At 43.5% G+C, this 22,592-nt stretch overlaps 1 protein-coding gene across 10 annotated transcripts in view; it reads left to right on the top strand.

The window, feature by feature from the left end:
* The window catches only part of Med15 (mediator complex subunit 15), a 69,983-nt gene that overhangs the window by 31,402 nt on the left and 15,989 nt on the right, over positions 1–22,592 (top strand). For 5 of the 10 annotated variants that reach the window (XM_063226076.1, XM_063226075.1, XM_063226078.1 and 2 more), the window contains 5 exons: positions 5,214–5,269; positions 6,917–6,946; positions 8,417–8,629; positions 18,964–19,226; positions 20,601–20,936. In XM_063226076.1, coding sequence (XP_063082146.1) covers positions 5,214–5,269; positions 6,917–6,946; positions 8,417–8,629; positions 18,964–19,226; positions 20,601–20,936 — 898 coding nt within the window. Of the gene's footprint in view, positions 1–2,730; positions 2,827–5,213; positions 5,270–6,916; positions 6,947–8,416; positions 8,630–18,963; positions 19,227–20,600; positions 20,937–22,592 lie in introns of all 10 variants that reach the window. The other 5 variants (XM_063226072.1, XM_063226081.1, XM_063226074.1 and 2 more) reach the window with 2 other exon arrangements.

The following is a 22,592-nucleotide window of genomic DNA, read 5'->3' as shown; positions in this document are numbered from 1 at the left end:
AGAATCTCCCTGTATCTTCCAGTTTGTGGTGGCTGGTGGTATTTTTCATTTTTTATCGGTACCAGGGATTGAACTCATGACTGCCTGCTTGCAAGGTAGGCGCTTATGCCGCTGAGCTAAATCCCCAGCCCCTTGGCTGGTGGTATTTTTGTATAGGGTTTAGTCTCTCCTATAAGGTAGAAACTCTTTCTGCTCTGTCTTTATATCCTTCCTGTGTAGCTCTAGCGGGCCTTGAACTCATGGCACTCCTCCTACCTTAGCTTCCCAAATGCTGGGATTACAGGTGTGCACCACCACACCCAGCCACCGTGCTTTCTTGAATGTGTAACTTCGTCTGCTTCCCTCTCAAGGATACACGAGATGCAGTTAAGATCACCAGGATAATCTAGGATATTCCCTTTATTGAGACCCATAATCTCCACGTATTTCCAAAGATGCTTTTCCTAAGTAAGGTCACATTTACAGAGCCCATGGACTCAGACCTGATGTGTTGGTCCATTATTTAGTATGCTACAAATGGAAAGTTGATTAGTGATTGCCTAGGGCCATGGGTGCTGTGGGGGAGTTTCCTTTTGTAGTGATGAAAATATTCTAAAATTGTTGGAGATAATGTTGCAAACTCTGGCTATATATTCAAAACTATTAAGTGCTATATTTTATCATGCATCTTTTTTTGGGGGGGGGTACTGGGAACTGAACTCACACCCTTGCACTTGCTAGGCAAGTGCTTATGCTGCTGAGTTATATCCCCAGCCCTGAGTACTACATTTTAAATGGGTGGATTTTATGAACAGTGAATTATGTCAGTAAACCTATTAAATATTTTTTAATGGAATCAATTCCTATGGACCCACTGCATGGGCCTTGAAACTCCTGAACTGATGTCTGACTCTTACCCGCCTGCCCTTCAGTTGTGAACTGGGTGTGAGACTGAAATGGAAGAGTACTGCATTTTTGTTAGCAAGAGTGCATCCAAAGTGTCCCTTGGTATTTCTGGGTGTCTTGATATTCCTACAAGGCCAGTGTTGTGTGGTTGGGGGTTTGGAGAGTGGCAGCCAGACTGTTCCTGTGTAAAACTCTCCATTATTATCTGATGGTTCCATTGTTTAATTATGGATTGCAAAATAGTAATTGTCCTTAATTACTTCTCTCACATTTATAACATGGGATGTTTCTGTCAGGAAACTTTTTCTCACTGAGCATAGTGGTGTATACTTTGGAAGCTGAGACAGGAAGATCACAAGTTCAGGCCCAATTTTGACAGTTTTGTGAGACCTTATCTCAAAAATACCTAAGAAGCAGGGCATGGTGGTACATGCCCATAATCCCAGCACAAAGGAGGTGGAGGTAGTAGAATCACCGGAAGATTTAAGTCAGCCTAGACTACATAGTGAGTTTAAGGCCACCCTGAACCACATGGTGAGACCCTGTCTCAAGCAAAACCAAACAAAAACCAAACAAGAACTGAAGGTATAGCTCAATGACAAAGTGTCCCAGGATGAAAAAAAAGAGGATGCAAGTCAGGCATGGAGGCATATGCCTGTAAGCCAAAGTATGAGCCCATCTTGGGCAATTTAGCAAGACCTTAATCAAAATAAAAAAGGGCTGAGGATGTAGCTCAGTGAGTTGGCCCTAGAGCCAGTCCTCAGTGCCAACAAACAACAACAAAGACAGCACTTTCTGTGCAAGAATGTTCTTGTCAGTCTTTCCAGTGAAGGACTGCCCCCAGAGGAGGCTCCTTTCAGTAACATTTTAAACTCAGCTGTGTATCTGGCATGCTTTAGTCTGTTTCATTGTGTACAGTCCACACACCCAGTGTGAGCTCCTGAGGCCCTTCCTATTCCTCTTGGGGCTCCTTATGTGACCCTTTTTTTTTTTTTTTTTTAAAAACATGACTGCTTTTAGTGTTTTGTAGCTTGCTGGCCTTTACGCCCCCAGATGGCTTGTCTCTAACGTCCTTTTTTGAGGGTGAAATGGTGTGCAGATTATGCAGTTGTGGGCACTATTCTGCTTATTACTTTTGGACCTTTTTGTAAACAGATGTAAGAAATAACATGTGTTTGAAATAAAAACAAAAAAGCCCCATAATTTCACACTGATGTTTCCAATTCAAATTAACTTTATGAGTTTTCTTTCATTTTAAACATCTGTTCCATAGCTATGACTATCTTGGTTTCTAATATGATTAGTGTACTGCTTGCTTTATTCTCAGATATTTTCAGAATAAACAGGTTAATAGCATCACTAATGACAAAATGTGGTTTAAAAGTTTAAGATTCTTTTGTAACCCTGTTTGTTCTCCAAATGTATACCTTCCATTGAGAATATGCAGTTTTTAATTCTTGGTTTCCTTCCCCACCTCCCCTTAGAACCACTCAAAATACTTTTTCCTGTATGATTCTGCCACCAGCTTTTCAACTTATTTGTTTGGGTGATTTTGAATTTTTAGAAATTGTACCATTTTTTCTGATTTTGTTCTGTCTTCTCAGTTGTGCAAATTTGACATTATTTCCAAAGTGAAGACAGGGAACAGGTCTGGATAAGCTAATTTCCAGTCCACTTCCTGATACTTGTGTATCTGTGATTTTGGCTTATCCTCCTAGTGTTTTACGTGGATACTTAAGTAATTCTCATTCTCTGGGTCTTAGACAAAAAGCAGGGGGTAGCACAGTATGTGATAGGTGGTATTTTATAAGTGTGCGTGTTTCTCTTCTGCTTTCTCCTTCTTAGTGCTTACTCCATGATATATTGTTGAGCCTCTGAAGACTTGTACTGTACACATCAAGCAAATGTTCAAAGTTGTGAAGTTTTTCTGTATTATTTGGTGTGAGTATGTGGTGTGTGGTATGGGGATCCAGTACCTCATGAGTGCTAAGTAACTGCTGTACACCCCCAACTTCTCTAGTTTAAAAAAATTTTTTTTCTCATCCATGGATCAAGGATGTCAGTTGTATATGCCTTATTGAGTTGCTGGGAGAATTAAAGATATTAAAGTGTGAAGTTTTTATAGCTGTGCCTGGCACTTTATAACTATATAAGTATTCACTGTTCTTCTTACAGGATTTGTCATTCATGGTCTAGTAAGACCCAGTCTTGGGTACAACTTGGGCATTTAAATTTTTGATAGTGAAAAGAAGAGATGGAGCAAAGATAAACACAGTTACATACTCCTCAGCCCATTTCTGAAACTGTCCTTGCAGTTAGGGTGCTTTGGAATGGAAAGAAATATCATCACCTCCTCTCTGTCTGGGGAGGGCCTGGGAATTCTCCCACCTTTAAATGTCAGTATGTCAGCATTTCTGGACAGTGAGAAGCTGGAGGGTGAAATGCAACCCAGCCCAGAGATCAGACCCAGGGATCTATAGAAAGGACCCAGGGTCAGCCCGTTTGATCCTGGACGATTTGCCTTAGGAGAATGTAGGAAAGCCTCTTGGCTATCAGGGTGACTGCTTCCTGTTCCCCATTGTCGTATAATGTAACTCATCCCTTTCTCATTTGCAGAGCCATACTGTACCTCAATGCCCATCCCTGCTGTAGGCCAGAAATGGCACTAGATACCCATCATGGTGATATACATATAGCACTAGGCACTGAGCTGATAGTAGGTCCTGCCTCAGTTTGGAAGGGGCTTGAGAACTTGTTCCTCAAACTCTTTAGCATATCCTGTGTTAATGTGAACATAGTTTATTCTGAAACCTACTTCCTCCTGTTCTGTGCTTCATGGTAGTATTTCTGTATTACATAAAAAATTCTATAGCATCATAGACCTACAAGATAGTCCAAAGTGCTAATGAGAGGTCAGGTATGGACTTACCTAGCTTCCAGGTTCTCTTTCTTGCCAGCTTGACTGCCTTGTTTCCATTTCTGAGCTTTCTCTGGTCCCCTTGCACCTACTGCACTGTTCCCAACTCACTACACTGCTATCATTTAGGGACTGGCTATTATCAGTCAACTGACTGTGGAGGGCCCCTTTACCCTGGGAACATTGACTTTCCAACTGGAAATTGACTGGGTCACTGGAGGTTGAGAGTGTTGGCAGAATCTCTCAGTGACCCTTTCTGGCAGTTTCTCCCTTATTCCTCTCTGTCTCTGTTCCCTTGATAGCAAATTTCCCAGCTTCTCTTTTCTGGTCCTTTTCCCTTCATGTTACCTTATTCTGATTCTCATAAGTGAAAAACAGTGGTGCGTTGGTGTGCAGAGATGGTTGATACGTATTAAGGGTGTAGATTAGTGCTCTTTAACTTCCACCCTTATCCAGTCCACATTTGTTTTCTGTCCCAAACCCTTGCTGTCTTGTCTGTGTGCTAACTGGTGAACTTAGTACCCTAGTGATTTGGGAGGTCAATTGTGTGAGCAGGGCAGAAAGACGGATGCCTAGCAGGAAGAGGGTGGCATTTCTATGGAGGGGGATAATGCTTCTCTGAAGTAAGATTTAACTCAGGCACCACTTCCTTGGCCATAGAACATATTTACTGTGATGATTTATCTACAAAACCCAAGTGAGTGTCCTTGAGTGCAGAAAGGACAATTGTTGGAAGGTAGACCCTACCAAATCCTTCCAGAAACATGGACAGAGGGCTTGAGCAGGCAGTGGCTTTCACAGGCTGCCTTCCAGTGTTGCTTGCCTTCATCTCTTGCTGGTGCAGGCACAAAAGAACATAGATTCTCTTCAGGTACAGCCAGATATGCCCCATGCAGATTTGTGTGCATGTAACATGTCAGCAGAGGAAAGGCAGCAACAGGCTGGTCATGAAAAGTGGAAGTGTTTCCATTCTGATAGGCAAAAACAACAGTGGTGTTCCTGCATCTGTTTTGGATAGGCTTTGTGACCTCAGGCCAGCTCCTTTGCTCTCTGTGACAAGAAGAGCTTGAAATAGCTCCCAGCTCTCGTAGCTGCATGCTCTTTCCATTAGGGTGGAGCCGCTGCCTTTTGAAGGCTCCCTGTGCTCTTCTTGTGTCTTTGTTTCTGCATTGGCTTTGTTTCTGTTATTGGCTGCAGAGTAAGGCACTGACAACACTTCTCTGAGAGATGGATTCCAGAGGATGCTAAGCCAGGTGGAGCAGCTGCAACCATTTCGGTCAGCCCCACAGGCCAGCAGGCTTGCAGGAAGAACCTCAGCTGGGTGGCTAGGCAGGGTGATGGGGTGGGAGGGGGAGTCACATGGCTATGCTTCTCCATTATGGTTTAAACCACTTCCTGTTTTTACTTTTAGGACGAATACCTTTCCCTCGTGGCCAGGCTCATTATCCATTTTCGAGACATTCGTAAGTAAGATTTCACATTTATGGATTGTTACAACCTGTGGGAGAGAGACCAGGTCTTTTGCTGTCTGGTGGAGGCTGTCTGGGTGGGCTGCAGCACCTGAGTTGGAATATGCCTAGTTCTAGGTAGTTCCTCACTACCCCCCTCCTCCCCCACTCCATCCCCCACCGCTACTCCCACGCCTCAGCCTCAAAAATGCAGATTCTCACATGGTGAGAATGGTGGCTTAAAAGTAACCAAAATTGAGCTGCTGTTCTAACTTGTCCACTTGATTTCTTTTTTTATAGTACTTGCTTTTAAACCTCCAGGCAATTCTTAAATAAGCCATTTATCCTGGAACAGACACCTTCCAATTGGTTTTATGATCCCGTGGAGGTTTGACCTAGTGTGTGTTTCCATGAGACTGAGTTTCTGAAGTTGGCTTCCTGAGTCCCTAACCCCTTGCTCCTGTCTGTCCTGAGGTTCCCCTCACCTTACACATTGTATCCCCTCTGATTCAGAGTGTCCACTGTGGTTCGATCTGGCCAGGTAGTGGCCCCAGCTCTTCAAAAATGAATTAAGACAACTTGAGAAGTGAGAAGTCTCAGCATTTTTGTGTATTTTGTGGAAGCATGTCACCCACCCTGGATAGCTGTGGCCTATGAGGGAAACTGGAGCTAGTGACCACTTTGGGGTCCAGCCAGCAACCCTCTTACCTATCTCATTTGTGTAATTGGTAGAGATGGGCTTCTCCTGACACAGGCTTGTCACCATTCTCCTGTAGCTTAGTGACAGTTAGAACATGGGTTATAGAGGCAGCTGCAGCTTCATTGTCTCAGTTGCTGAGGGCATAGAGAAACATTGAGAGCTTGAGGTCAGTATGGCTTGCTTTTTCCCACACTAACTTCTTACCACAATGGCTAGCAAGGTAGACTTCATGGAATCTCCTTTCTTTGGGGTGTGAAAAGATCTGGGAAATGGGGGAGAAGAGAATCCAGGAATCTGGGAACCAAAAATCCAGATGTCCTGGTTTACACACACACAAACACACACACATGCGTGTGCATACATACACACACATATACTTGCCCCTGCTCTGCTTATCAGGACAGTTGCCTGATGACACATATGATCCTGAGGATCTGATTGGCTCACATGGAGGCCAGCTGGACCTGGCCTCCAGCCAACCTCAGGCATCTTTGGTTTTCTTACCTAGGAAACCAAGAGTGGGCTGAAATGGAGGTGTTGTCAGGTGCTCAGCTCCATAACAGGTTCCTATTGCTCTTTTGTTTGTGGCCCAGAACCCAAGCTGAGATCCTAAACCTAGAAGAAAAGAAAAGTAGAATGAGCCGGTAGGCCTAGAACCCACCCCAGGGTGCCACAGCCTTGCAATAGTTCCATGAGGCCCCAGGTGGACCCCTGCATGGGTCTATGTCCTGTGCCCACAGAGCCCCTGTGTTTTGTGCTGCCAGGAGCAGACATTTCCTCCCCTGGTTATCAAAAGTACCAGTGGTTTCTTGGGGATGAGGCTGTTGCTTTGCGTTGTTTTTAGGCAGGGTCAGTTTAGTCTTAGTTACTGGTCAAATACCTTACAAAACTGAGTCTCCTGTGGAAATACATGTTTCTATAAAACTTTTGTTTACTTTTCTTTTTTTCTGTTTGTATTTTATACAGATAACAAGAAATCTCAAGCTTCTGTCAGTGGTAAGAATTTTTTCTTTTGAAATAAAGTTTTTCCAAGTCTCAGACTTGGGCAGCAAGTGTGAGGTGGTACATGCTTCTTAGTGTGCCTGGATTAACATTTTGCTGGAGGAGAATGTTCCTCTCTGGCAGGGTGGAGGCTTACCCTTTTGTTTTCCTGCAGAATGAAGTCAGATGATGTCTTTTCATCCTGTTTTACCAACAAAAAGATCATACAAACTCACAAAGCTATTAATTCATTATCTAAAAATTTTGAGCTCTCTGGGGGAGAATTATTATCATATATTCAGTATAATGATCTCTAGTAGCATGCCTTACAGAGTAGATATAAGTTAAGTTCCTTAAGTTATAAGATTTCTTTGCAAAGTGAGAAATCTTTCCATTTTAATTTCAAGATTTTATCACATCAGGGGAATTCTACCAATTGAATCCTGGTCTCTGCTGCCAGGGATAAGGCTGTGCCAGATTCAAACTGACCTTGATCTCCAGCCTTTCAGGAAGGGTGTGATCTGGCACTACAGTCTGTGTATCTGTGGGTCCTGTTCTACACAGGGAGCTGTAAATGATGGGTGTCCCCTGCCTGTGTAGGCCCTACCTTAACTTGTACAGTGATTCATAGCCTGTCAGAGCTGAGAGGGTTAAGTATGTGTGGCGAATATTCTGTGGCAGTAGAGTGTGGGGTCCTTGGTACTATCCAATTTTATGGAAAGGTAACCCAGCCAGACCACACCTGTTTGCAGGCTACTGTTTATCATGAGTACACACTCATGTGATGATGGCATTAGGTGATCTGTGGTTGTGACATTGCTCACTGAGCTGAGTGTGCTTTCCTGAAGAGCTTATCAAGCCTAGTTTGCCTCTCAGGACTCTGTGAAGCTCTCCTGCACACCTTGGTCTCTCTGGTATATTGCTTCTGGCTACACAGTTGTATTGGGACAGCATCCTGCAGAGACTTGGCAACAGAGGTGGGGCCCTGGTTTGTCAGCCTACATGTGCCCTCCTGGGAGCGTGTCTGCCTAATTCCTCCTGCTTCTGTGCTCTGACCACAGTGCTCCTAGCTGCTGGGGAGAAGAGCTTCTTCTTGTGCTTTGTTTCTAAAAGTCCCTACTGTACGATCAACCAGTATAGAATCTGAACAGTCAGATCAGTTCATGGCTGCCATTTGCTTTTCAGGCCTCAGCCCATCTTTAGACTAACTGCCAGTGTCAGGGGATCATTTCTTGCCCAGCACTAGAACCCTAACCCAGGTCAGAGGAAGAGTGGGGTGTGCTCTTGCTTTTATGTGGCTTGTGTTTCTGGTAGCATTGATCAACATACATATCCTGGCTCTGGGACTCTGGCTGTCAAATTTTGGGGCTTCCTGGAGGTAAAAGGTATAGATGAGAGAGTGTCTGTGCCCTGTGAGGCTCACACCTGTGAACCTGTTCAGTCCTGGGTACTTTGTTGAGATGCTACCTGCTTATGTTCCCGCAGACCCCATGAATGCATTGCAGAGCCTCACTGGCGGACCTACTGCAGGAGCAGCTGGAATTGGCATGCCTCCTCGGGGTCCAGGACAATCCCTGAGCGGGATGGGTGGCCTTAGTGCCATGGGACAGCCAATGCCTCTCTCTGGACAGCCACCTCCTGGGACCTCTGGGATGACTCCTCATGGCATGACTGTAGTATCCACAGCAACTCCACAGAGTGAGTACCACACTTCTAAGAGAATTTTTGCCACCTTCTTTTTACAACACTGCATGTTACTCCTTTGCTCATGATAATATTAAGAAAATCATGGATATAGAGAAGCTCCAGATACCCCTGTCCTTTTGTCTCTTTTAGCTTAGTATGGAGAGAAAAGTTCCAAGCTCTGTTTGAGCCACCAGAAGGATTAAATGAAACTGGGCCCTCCATTTTTTCATTTCTGGGGATTGAACTGAGGGTATTCACACTGAACTATATCGCCATCCCTTTTTGCTTTCTATTTTGAGATAGAGTCTCCCTGAGTTGTCCCACTTGGCTCATACTTATGATCCTCCTGGTTCAGCCTCCCAGAGTGCTAGGATCACAGCGTGCACCACCATACCTGGCACAACCAGCCCCTCTTCTTAGCCCTAGATGGGGGTGGGGAGGGCCTTGGCAAACATCCAGTGATCCTCTTGCCTCAGCTTCCTGAGTGCTGGAATTACGGGTGTGCACCACCACCCTTGCTTGGCTTGTGTTTTATCAAAGGAAGAGAAACTGTGTTTTAGGCGGTTCTTAGTGACAGAGCAGTGTAATGTCAGTACTCCATGACCCCATGATCTGTCCCAAGGTCTAGAGCTATTTCTTCTGCTTCTATAACTTCCTGTCCCTTGGGCGGTTCGGGCTTATGACTCATAGCCACATCTTCATTGGGTTCTCCTTCCTTGCAAGAGGTGCTTTTGTTCTTTGTAGGTCTACCCTTGATCCCTGCGTGTTGCTATCTTGCCCAGGAATGGGAGTGGGGCTGTAGTAAAGTGTTCTAGTTGGACCAGAGCTATTCTCAGAGAATCAATGAACTGCTTCCTCTTCTTTTTAAGACCCATCTTGGTGTCTGTCTGATTTCCATGAATATTTATTCAGTATTTGTAATGTGCTGTACCCACTGCAAAGTGCTTCAATACTTTTTGTCCTTTATGTAACTTTATTTTTTATATAGTTTGATAGACAGGAAGTTATAGAATAGCACAGAGTGGAGCTGGGTATGGTAGTGCACACCTATAATCCCTGCACTCAAAGGTTGAGGCAGGATGATTGTTGCAATTTTGAGACCAGCTTGTGCTAAAAGTGAGCTCAAAGCCAGTCTGAACTGCATAGCGAGGCCCTATCTCTACAAGAACCCCCCCACCCCCGCCAAAAAAGAATAACATAAGAGTGTTCCCATGTGCTTCCCCTAGTTATAATGTCCTGTTTAGTATGATGCCAAAAGCAAGAAATAGTATTGGGCAATAATACCAATTCGGATCAAGACTTCATTTTTGTTTTGATTTTTGTAACCCAAGCTGGCCTTGAACTCATGTTGATTTTCTTGTCTTAGCCTCCTAAGTGCTGAAATTACATGTATGAGTCATCACGCCCAGCAAGACTTTATTTAGAATTATTAGTTTCTACATGCATTCCCAGATGTGTGCACACAGATATGTGTAGCTCTGAGATTTTTCATGTGGAATCCATCAGCCATCAGTGCAAACATCATGCAGAGTCATTCTATCATTCTCACTAACTTTGTTTTATGTCTTAGGATTGACATCCTTGTTGAGCCTTAACGACCACTCATCTGTCATTCCGCCCTACAGTGTGTCACTTTATGATTCTGGTAGAAATGAAATCATAGTGTGTTTTTTTGAGATTGGCTCTTTTATTCCTCATTATCCCATTGAGATCAATGGGGCATAAACTCTATGTGTGTAAGAGAAAAAAAAGTAGGATTCTCACTGAAAATGCTGTATCAGGAGTAACCAATGAAATTTGAAAAGGAGCTAATGGAGTTTATAGAAATGAGAAGTACAGTAATTGAAGGGAGAATGTGTGGATGGGCAGATTTGATATAGCTATTGATAGAACTGTGGGGGACCGGCGGTGGCTGAAAAGATAAGAAGTATGAAATATAAATAACCTGTATTTTGAGAATGTGGGGAGAGACATCCCCAATCCCCTGGGGCGTGGCATCTCCCCCCGCCCCCGCCGGGGTGATCCGTGGAACACGTGGAGCGGAGGCATATAAGCAGCCTAGGTTTGTGATGAACCTAAGGGTCATTAGTGATGCACGGGTAGCCCATTAGTATTCTTTTGGCACCGTAGGTAAATTCCTAGGGGTGGGGGAGATGGAGCTCCTTGGTTCTGCCTGAGGCTTTACCAGTTACAGTGTCTTGTCTGGGCCAAAACTCTTTCATATTCCATCTTATGATTATTATTATGAAAAGGGGCGAAGATTTCTCTCTTTACTGCTTCCTGCTGTAAAGGGGCACTGTACTGGGGTCTAGGGGAGTCGACAGGATGATGGTTGATGCCCAGGTAGAAGCTGGTGCCAGGTGTTTTAGCCAGGACAACTTCACTGGTGAATGCACGTATGTTAGACTGGAAAAACAAAGAGACAAGATGTTATGAGGAGGCATGGCACTGTCATATTTAAGGACCCAGGTGAGGTAAAAGGAAAGGAACCTTTGATTTAGATATGTCATTATATCAGGACCATGTTGAGGTAGAATCATTGCCACAGTAAGGTAGAATTCTGAAAAATAAATGTGGGGTTAGGAGGAGTGAAGTTATGAGAGGTGATTACTCCCCCATCTGAAAGGGTAAAAGTTAAGAGGGTGGGTGGGTAAAACTTGTCTCTGGTCCAGGAGTTGAACTGGAAAAAATAGGGGGAGCAGGGAAGGTGGTGGCTGTACCAGTATAGGGAAGGTAAGGGCCTAGGCTTTCAGAGATGTCACGTTTAACCAAACAGCTGAGGGTAGAAAGACGTAAGACAGTTGTCACATAGAACATTATGAAGATGATCTTATGCATGATGTGGGAGTCTTTAGGAAATACTGTTAAGAGTCCTGCTATAAAAAGAATAAGAAATTAAAAACCAAATTGGATAACAAAACATGACAGCCTGAGAGTTGTGACTGTGAGGCCTTGGTAAGGCAGAGATGAATAGGCAAAAGGATGGTGAGATCTAGGGCTGGAAGGGCACCACTTAGCCTGAGTGATGTGAAACCAGGATGGCAGTCTAGCAACTTTGATCACTGTTGAGGTTGCCAAGAATATCAGGTATGGGTCGCTGTAACCTGGTTGTAGTCCTTGGAATGATTTGCTGTAATAGGACTTTACCAAGTATATCAGCAGTCTCCCTGGTTGTGTGAAAGGCCTTTATGTATCCTGAAAAAGTATAAACAAAGTGAGAAGACAAAATTTATCTGTCAATCTTGGCCAGGGTTGCTTGAGAAGTTGGTGAATAAGAAAGGAAGGAGGTGGTTTAATATCATTGAGGAGAAGTTTACTAGCAATAACAGGAGTAAGCTGTTGAGGCTTCAGTGTCTGGGTCAGCCTGTATAAACACAAGGGAATAAAAGACATTTTTAAGATTTAGGACGGTAGAATGAGTGGTGGAGGGAAGATTTGGCACCACTGGGTGTACTGGGAAGAAGCAGTCTGGGACCTGCACGAAATAGGCCTGTTCATAAATGGCATAGGTTGACCTTTAATAGCCCTAGAGTTTGAGGATTTAATATTAGCAGCCTGAAAACTCAGGAGGAACTCTGTATATATGGCCTCTATGTCCACAAGTATAGAGAATGTCTTACCTGAGACTTTTAGTGGGACTTGGACTCTGAGACAGACACCTTAAAGGGGGCTGTTGTTGGCCCTGTGCCCCGTCAGTCTTTAGCAGCAAGTTTAAGCAGATCTGTCTGCGATGAATCTGACAGTGTTGACATTTCCTGTGAGGGCTAGAAGTTAGGATAGCTTACCCACTCTCTGGTGGCTAGGACAGTCCAGTAGCCCTGGGGTAAGGTCTCAAAGGAACACCAGGATGGGGCACTCTCTTGCCCAATGTCTTCTGCTACATTTGAGGCATGGTCCATGGGGGGTGCCCAGGCAGCTCCACCTGTGTCGGTTTACCTGTCTCAGAACTCCAAGTGTCACAACATGGTCCTGATATAATGACATATCTAAATCAAAGGTTCCTTTCCTTTTACCTCACCTGAGTCCTCTGTTGTTGAAAACACGAAAAGCCATATTCAGGTCTCTATGAGTTTTGAAGTTCAAGTTTTGCCTTTTTGTTTGGGATTTGGACTACAGTAGAAGGTATCTGTAGAATTAAGTAAGTATGCAGGAGTCAAATATAGTCAACAGGGTATTTATTATTTTAGTAATGACTTCCCATAAGGAGGACAGGTCCAGAGAATTTTAGGAACTGACCTGTTATTTATGTCATATATATAAGTATCTCTTTATGTTATTAAAATGTCTAATGCCATCTGATTTTTGGAGGATGGCCTGTTTAATTTTTACCTTTTTATTTAGGAGAGAAATCAGATGTGGTGTTATTTAATATCAGTTGAATATAGTTAATTATGGCTTGGTGGAGAAAGGAATTCATAAATACCTCTTAATTTTAGTTGTTAAACAGGAGATCGGTCAGGGGCCGGGGATTTAGCTCAGCGGTATAAGCGCCTGCCTTGCAAGCAGGCAGTCATGAGTTCGATCCCTGGTACCGATAAAAATGAAAAAGACAAAAAAAAAAAAAAAAAAAAAAACGAGATCAGTGACAATACAGTATAATATAGGCAGTAAGCTTAACATAGAACATTACTGGTGGTTTATAGCAAAAGGAATTCATAAATATCTCATAATTTTAGTTGTTAAACAGATTACTGAAGGCTTTAATTGATAAACAAGGCTGGTAAAATTACCAGATGGCCAGTTTCCCGTTTACCAGCCAAAGTCTTGTCTATTGTCGGCTTATTTAACCTTGATTAAATGGTTTGAGAATGTAAAAAATAGCATCTCTGATCTGAGCCGCCAAGCTGCTGTTTATCTGTGTTTGTGGTCCAGCGCACCGGCAGAGCACGCCCAGCGTGGGGGTGGTGCACGCACAGTGAAGGTGGGGTGAGCACCCGGACGTACAGCACGGGGCAGGCTGGGAGGCGGACTTGGGACGCGGCGGGAAGCTGGGACCTTACATGCTGGCGGACCCACAGGGAGTTGAGCCACCACATGGAGCAGGAACCGCTCGTGGAGCACACGCGGATTAGGGCATGGTGCCAGAGCCAGCCCGCGTGGAGTGTGGCATGAGAGCCGAGATACCACGCAGAGTTGGGGCGCGGTGTGAATGCTTAAAGCAGTAGTATCTCCCAACACTGTTTGGGCTGGAGCGCGGCATAAGTGCTTAAAGCAGCCTGCACGTATCTCTCAACACTGTTTGGGCTCATCTCCCATCTTGGCGGGGCATGCGGCGGGAAAGGACAAGCAGCAAGGAGACAAAGGGATGCTGGCGGGAGAGGACACATTCTCAAAACAAAGGCTTAAAGATAGTTTTGTAAACTTGTCATCAGTGTGATAAGCCATAGATAGGTATGGTTTTTTTGGGGGGGACAGGAAGTGGTCCCCAAGATAAAATCTGGTGTGGGGCCTGGCCCACGGAATTATAGCCAGATGAGGCAACAGACCGTGGTCTACTAAGTGTAAGTCGTCACTTTTTACTTATAAACCAATCGGTATTATATGGTTCCAAAGCTCATAATAATTGGCTGTCACCGATATATGAGTGGATTTCACGTGGGTTTAGTAACAGTTCTGTCCGTGAGAACTTAAAAAGCTCTAAGGACATGAGAGTCTCCTAGTGTGGACACAGGTTGGCCCAGAAAGACTCTGCCTTGGGCTATCTAAGGATGTGAGAGTATCATGGGAACCCACGGGAAAGGGGGAGAAAACCTGCCTGGAGTCTGGCCCAGTGGCAATCTCTGGGGGGTTGCTCACCTGTGGTAAATTGGGTCGGTGTTGTTTGCAAACCAGCAGTGACAAGTTTATAGCTCCTGAGTGCAGAAGTGAGGAATTAATGCAGAATGTAGTCCAGTCCTGGTCCTGAACGGCAGGAGACACAAACTGGGAAAGCCCCAGGAGTCTCTCATCTGCCGTTCTGGATCAGGGAACCATGTGATAGAACTGTGGGGGACCGGGGGCAGCTGAAAAGATAAGAAGTATGAAATATAAGTGACCTTTATTTTGAGAATGCGGGGAGAGACACCCCCGATCCCCTGGGCGCGGCATCTCCCCCTGCGGTCAGCGATCTCTCCGTGGAACACGTGGAGTGGAGGCATATAAGTAGCCTAGGTTTGGGGTGGAACCTAAGGGGCATTAGTGATGCACAGGTAGCCCATTGGTATTCTTTTGGCACCATAGGTAAATTCCTAGGGGTGGGGAGATGGAGCTCTTTGGTTCCGCCTGAGGCTTTACCAGCTACAGTGTCTTGTCTGGGCCAAAACTCTTTCAGCTATAACACAGAGAAAAAAAATATGTGGTGTAACACAGAGAAAAGGACCTGGAAAACATAAAAGAAGGGGCAAGAAATGAAAATGACCAGCATCTAATCAAAGCTCCAGGGCCCCAAATGGAGAAAATGGAAGAAAACAGTCTGAGAAGAGATAGATAACAGCTGTAAAAGGCTGAGCTGACCCCAAGCAAGTTAAGTCAAGGGTACCTGTATCTTAACTTGCTGCTGTGGAAGTGCAGACAACAAAGGTCTGAGGGATATTTTAGGAATAGGTAATTCTGTTAGAATAGCACTCAGGGGCCAGGTAATTAGCTCAGCAGCACAAGTGCCTGCCTGGCAAGTGTGAGGTTTTAGGTTCAATTCCTGGTCCCCAAAAAAGAAAAAAGAAAGAAAGGAAGAAAAAAAAAAAGCACTCAGTGCTCCCAGCAATAGAGTCAGAAAGACAATAAAATGTTAAAAGCACTGCAAAAGAAGCTGCCAACCAGTGGGTGCCTGTAAATCTTACCCACAGGAAGCAAGAAGTTTTCAGATAAACAATGAAAGAGATTGTTCTTTTGTTTGCTCACCATATTCTCTTTCTTCTCCAGCTATCCAGTTGAGATGTAATGCATACAATGGGAGAAGTAGGCTGTAAATATTTGTAAATCAGTAATTGTCAGTCAAGGTGATTTTTGTACCATAGGAAGGGTGCATATGCCTGGCACTATGTGCCTGGCACATAGTGGGTAAAGGGCAGAGATGCCGAGATGCTGATGAACATCTTACATAGGACACCTTCCTACAATATGGAATTAAGTATCTGGCACAAGAGTCATTGGTGACAAAATTGAGAACCCTTGGCATAAATGAAAATTAACTCTAAAGTGATGTTTAAAACTGACTTCCACATAGACCTACCATATTCCACCCACAATTTTGTGTATGTTACTTGTAGTATAAAAACTTACTTAATTCCAAGTCCAAGGTGTGGAGTACGTAGGTAGTATTGTTCTCTCCTTTCTAACAGATGAAGAAACTGAAGCAATGAGCTGTAAGAGTTGAGATTTGCATCCAAGTGTTCTACTTTGTAGTCACTGCACAGAACTTGTTTGTCCTGACTCTTTACATAGTTTCTACTATGAAGGGCTCAGATAAATGAGGAATGAAATAAATGGAAGTCAGAATGGGACTATGCCATGAATTGCAGGTCTGTCACCCACATGTAAAAACTACTTTAAGTTATAGTTAGTAAATTCAACTAGGCATGATGGCATACACCTGTAATCCTAGCACTCAGAAGGCAGAGTCAGGATAGTCTTCAATTGAAGGCTAACCTGCGGCCTACACAGCAAGACCCAGTCTAAGAAAACCAGAATAATTAGTAAATTGGAGAAAAAGATTAAAATGTTGGTAAGATTTAGACTATAAGTTAAGTATATACAATAAAATTAAGAAAGAATTGCTAAAACCATAGAAATTTATAAATTTCAAAGCAATAGGAAAAAAGGAATAAGGAAAACAAGTCACAAAATCCAAACAGCATATAAAAATCCAGTCCAACCATTCAGTGAAAACAAAGTTTTAAAAAAGAGAAAAAGCAGAGAAAATGGTAAACAAATAAAAATAACTTGAAAAATATATGTTATCATAAGCTTTTCTGGTAAAATATAGGAAGTGTGAGATTGAATAGAAATGAAAGGAAACAGTACACTAGATAATCCTTCAAGGACACTCCTATAGCTGGGCATGGTAGCACATGTCTGTAATCCCAGCACTTGGGAGGCAAGAGGGTCGTGAGTCTAAACCAGCCTGAACTACATGTGAGATCTCATCTCAAAAGAAAAAGAAAAAGGAAACATTTCCATAGCAAGGCTTAGTGGTGTGTGCCTATAATCCTAGCACTCTGGGCAGTGGAATCAGGTGGATCACAAGTTTGAACCAGTACTGAGTTCATCCCCAGTACTTTACTTTTAACAGTAAAAAGCCTGTTAGATGCAAAAAGATAAGAAAAGACGAACAACATGTACCAGTATCTCAGTTACTTCATAAAGATGTATTGGGAAAGTACCTCAGTTTTTTTGATTATTGCTAGTTAAGCAGACAAAAATTGGTACATTTATAGTAGATCCAAACAGTTTAATGAACTTCATCTAAGCACAGATTGGAACAAATGTGTTTACAAAAATAAACTGTAAAGTGAGTCTCAACAATTTCAAAGTATTTGTCATTAACATGCTTTCTGACTATTAAACAGAAGTCTGTAGCCAAAGGATAAATTTAGGAGTTCTAGAAAGTAATCATTACGTACTGCAAACATGTATAAAAAAAAAAATTGAAAAAAGCCAAAGAAAACCTGCTATACAAAAAAAATTTTAACACCTACTCAGAATGGCTAAAATAAATCATGATAATGTCAGTTGCTGGTAGTAGAGAAACTGAATTGCTCACATGCTGAAGGTGGGAATGTAAAGTTGCACACCTCTTTAAAGTGTGCGCCTTAGCCACCTCCTACTCTTGGGCAGTTATCCCAAAGAAATGAAAGTGTCCTGTGAAAATATATGCATATAAGCACCTGCCTTGCAAGCAGGCAGTCGTGGGTTCGATCCCTGGTACCGATAAAAAGGAAAAAGACAAAAAATATATATATATGCATAAATATTCATGGCTATATTTGGAGTAGCCCAAATCTACAATCACTTCAGACATTCTACATTGTGTGCATGGTCAAAGATATATATTCCATGGAATACTACTTAGAAATAAAGGAGAAACTATTTCCATTATTACAGCCTGAGTGATCTTCAGAGAAATACGCAGAAGTGGAAGAGAAAGTCACAAAAGGATTCATGCTGTGTGGTTCTACTTACTATGTAACTTTTTCCCTTAGCTATTCTATATAATTTTAAAATGACAAAACTTTAGAAATGGAAAATACAATAGTGGTGGCTAGGGTTGGAATAGTGGATTGATGGGAACTAAGTTTTGTTGATGGGAACCAATGGATCCTTGTGTATTAGAACTGTTCAGTGCCTTGCTCAAATGACAAAATTGCTTTGTGTAAGAGTTTAGTAAACATACCCATACAAATGGAGTATTCTCTTTGTGATATTGTAACCTGATATTACCATGAAAACTGGGCCAACCACAGAAAAGTTCTCTCTGTGTGTTTTGTTTTGTTGGTTTTGTGAGACAGTCTCATTATGTAGTTGAGGCTAGCCTTGAACTAAATGTGTAGCTCAGGCTGGTTTCAAACTCACAGCAATCTTCTTGCCTCAGCTTCCTGAATGCTGGGGTTATAGTCATGTGCCACCATGCCTAACTTTTGATATATAATTCTCAGTAGCATATAATCTACCATTCAAAAGAAGCTTTTGGTATATTCACAGAGTTGCGGTACCATCACCATAATCAAGTTTAGAACATTTTCATCACTCCAAAAGAAACTTCAACACAGAAAATGTTATTATTATTTATATAAGAATTATTCACAACACCAAGAAGTAATAACAACATAAATGTCAATCAGCTGATGAATAGATTTTAAAAATGTGGGAAACTCACACAGAATATTATTTGTCAATAAAAATAATATCAGTAAAGCTATTAACATTCTAAAATTTAGGTAAATTTTATAATTATTTTACAGAATAAGCCAGTCACAAAACAGCATATTTCTCTTAGCCCACTTACATGAATGCCAGAATCAACAAGTCCACAGGTAAAAAGAGATCAAGTACATTAGCGGTTGCTTCTTGCCTATAGTAAAGACTTAGTGGTCCCTTTTCTTTTTCCTTCCTTTATTTTTTTAACTGTATGTATCTGCTCCTAATTTAAGTAAGTTCGTAATTGACATAAATGCCACTTCTTATCTGAGCTGTCTCTGGTAAACAAGTTTTCAGATCCTGCAGCAGCCTGGGCAGTGTGCCTTCCTCAAATACCCTTTCAGTATGCGTAGCAACTGCAGCACCGAGGCCTTGGCTTGCTGCTGCTTTCTTTACTGTGCAGACCTGGGGCAGCTGAGGGATGTCATTGGCCTAAATCTGAGTCTCTCCTCCAGCCCAGCTGCAGCTCCAGCAGGTGGCACTGCAGCAGCAACAGCAGCAGCAACAACAGCAGCAGCAACAGTTCCAGCAGCAGCAGGCGGCACTACAACAGCAGCAGCAGCAGCAGCAGCAGCAGCAGCAGCAGCAGCAGTTCCAAGCACAGCAGAGTGCCATGCAGCAGCAGTTCCAAGCTGTGGTGCAGCAGCAGCAACAGCTGCAGCAGCAGCAACAGCAGCAACAGCATCTCATTAAGTTGCATCATCAAAATCAACAACAGGTACCAGGTTCCCTGTTCCTGTACCGGGCTCCCTCTTGCAGTCGTTGAGCTCGGACAGGCACAGCCATGGTGTTGGGTGTGGGAGCCCAGAGCTAGTCAAGGGTCCTTCTTCTTGTTTTTTTAAATTTTATTGCTATACTTTTGATATAATGACCACATTCAGCATAGGGAATTGTACCTGTGCATAATATATCTGGATCCTTCTGTATTCTGTACTCACCTTTCCTTCCTTTTTTCTCTCCTTGTTTACAAAAGCTTTGGTCCTATTTTTTCTCATCTATCCTCCACTCTTGCATCCTTTGTTCCCCTTCCCACTTGAACAACTTCTTCCTATTTCCAAAATGTCCTTGACAGGTGCTGCCTGCCCTCCTCTGTAGGTTTCCCACAAAGTAGGACTGGCAAGAAAAATAGGCCCTGACTGGTGGTGCTGCAGTTATTGAGGAGGCCCTCTTAGTTGTGCGGCCTGGCACAGGCTGCTGCATGCTATGAGGCATTAACTGAAATAAGAAGGGAAGACAGACACTTTAAGACTCAGGGATGCTTGAACTGTTTGTTTTTTCAGTACCAGATATTGAATTCATGACCTCATGCTTGCCAGGCAGGTGCTAGGCCACTAAGCCATATCCCTAGCACTATAGGTGCTTAGTTGGTTGATTGGTTGGTTTTAGGACATAAACATGCCTCTTATTCTGGCTCTTAGTGTCTGGGCACTGTATCAGGTGACCTCTAGCTGGTGTTTGTAGGACAGTGACAATGTCACACTGGAGCCCCTGCTGGTCAGAAGATGTTTTGTTTTCCTGTGGCTTGCAGTCAAAATCTAGACATGTGAGCATCTGTCCTCTCCGCAGGTGTTAGTTGAGGGAGAATTTTGCACCTGCTGGCCCCTCTTTTGGAGGGTCCTCTCCCAGAGATGGTTAAATCTCAGCCCCACTTGTCTTCCTCATTGTGAAAAGTAGTTGGAAGCTTACACTGCTGACCACGCCAGGCACAAAAACAGCAACATTGGAGAAGCTGCAGAAATCTGCATTTGCCTAAGCTTTTAGCTTACCTTCTTTGGAATTGTACCTACTATTGTTCTTTCCTAAACCTTTTAGGTATTTCCCTTGAGCCATTCCAAGAGTGGATCAACCTTCAGTGGCAAGACCACAGACACATTTGGTCTGTTCTTGGTATCTAGAAGACACCTGGTATTGGCCTCAAGGGTCCAGGCCACTTTGCTTGGGACCCTTGCCCATGTGAGAGGTCAGCCAGACAGGCCTCCATGAAAGTGATGTTCATGCCTTTGGGCCTTGTGGGGCTGAGGCTGGCACTGGAAGGAACTGACAGCTGAGAGACTTCTGGATCGTCTCTGAGTACTACTTTTCTTGTCCCTAGATACAGCAGCAGCAACAGCAGCTACAGAGGATGGCGCAGCTGCAGCTGCAGCAACAGCAACAGCAACAGCAGCAACAGCAGGCTTTGCAGGCCCATCCACCAATACAACAGCCACCCTTGCAGCAGCCGCAGCCTCCCCCTTCCCAGGCCCTGCCCCAGCAGCTGCCACAGATGCATCACCCACAGCACCATCAGCCTCCACCGCAGGCTCAGCAGCCCCCAGTGGCTCAGAACCAACCATCACAACTCCCCCCACAGTCACAGAGCCAGCCTTTGGTGTCACAGGCTCAAGCCCTTTCTGGACAGATGTTGTATGCCCAACCACAGCTGAAATTTGTAAGTACCCAAATCCCATAAGTGAGGCATATGCATCTCTTCTCATTGTGTTGCATATGGCTGTGACTCGGTCCTTTTTTTATACACTGGAACTTGCGCAACCCTCATGTTGGCCCACCCATCTGGTTTTACAGCACAGGCCAGTGGGGACTGTATATCTGAGAGCTTTTACAGCCTGTATGGCAGTATCTTACCTTCCAAGCTGTGTGGCTGACATTAGCAGTATCTGTGGGCACTTGAAAGTGGTGGATCATTGGGGAGGACGTGCTGGAGCAGTTGGGTGTCCATGGTGCTTTACTTACTGTTTGGAATTACATCTTAAGTCAAGATCTTTTCTTATTCTTCCTGAATACAAGACCTTTACACTGAGCTACACCCCCAACTCTTTTTTTTACCTATATTTTATTTTATTTTTTTATTCCTTGATAAGTCTAGGTTGGTCTTGAACTTGTGATCCTTCTGCCTCAACCTCCTAAGAATGATGGGGTTATAAGCATGTAGTATCTTGCCTGGCTAAGACTGTTTTTGAAATTTTTACTTTCTTTGGTGCTGGTGATGGAACGTAGGCCCTAATGCATGCTATGTATATGTTCCACCAATAAGCTACACCTTTAGGTCTTTTTTTTTTTTTTTTTTTTTGTCTTTTTGAGACAGGGTCTCTCTATGCAGTTCAGGCTGGCCTTGAACTCACTTTGTAGCCTAGGCTGGTCTCGAATTTGCAACAATCCTCTTGCCTCAGCCTCCCTAGTGCTAGGATTACAGGTGTGAGCCACCATGCCCGGCATATTTTTAGATCTTTGAAAAGCCTTGTCATTTCTATATTTTTGACAGGGATAGTCACATAAAATATTGTGATATTCAGTCTCATTCTACATCTCTACACGGTAAATCCAGTCCATAGCATTTACATAACAAGGTGTTGTCACCAAAATGGAGATAACTATGACATCCCAGTTTTCTTGCTTCTGGGGTTTTGTTTTGTTTTGTACTGGGGATTGAACTCATGATCTTGCGCTTGCCAGGTAGACGCTTATGCTGCTGAGCTAAATCTGGCCAGATTTTTTTTATTTGTTTGTTTTTGGTTTTGGTTTTTTGGTTTTTTGAGACAGGGCCTCACTTTGTAGTTTAGGCTGGTGCTGAACTAACTAATCACTAAATAGGCCAGGCTGGCTTCAAGCTGTGGTGATCCTCCTGCCCCTGCCTTCTGAGTGCTGGGATTACAGGTATGTGCCATGGTGCCCTACAGTTCCCTTGGTTTTTTTGTTTGTTTGTTTTGTTTCTTTTCTTTCTTTTTTTGTCTATTTTTTTCTCTTTCACTGTTTTTGAGACAGTGTCTTGCTGTGTAGTCCAAGGTTGACCTTAAACCCACAGCAACCTTCCTGCCTCATCCTCAGTGATGGGATTACAGTCATACAGCACCAGGCCTGGCTCGAATTCCCTTGGTTTGTGACCTTTTTCTATTTGTGATTTATTGAGTGGCAATTAGAAATGTCACCTAAACTGAATGTCATAAGTGAAGAAGAAGCCGAGCGTGGTGGCTCATGCCTGTAATCCCAGCATTTGGAAGGCTGAAGCAGGAGGATCGTTGCGAGTTCGAGACCAGCCTAGGCTTCAAAGTGAGCTCAAGGCCAGTCTGAACTGCATAGAAAGATCCTG

This window comes from Cavia porcellus, unplaced genomic scaffold, assembly GCF_034190915.1.
Source record: "Cavia porcellus strain 051 isolate PalLab524CR breed Dunkin Hartley unplaced genomic scaffold, mCavPor4.1 scaffold_16, whole genome shotgun sequence".
NCBI lineage: Eukaryota > Metazoa > Chordata > Mammalia > Rodentia > Caviidae > Cavia > Cavia porcellus.
The sequence above is the reverse complement of the archived record's forward strand: the minus strand, read 5'-3'. Positions and strand labels throughout refer to the sequence as shown.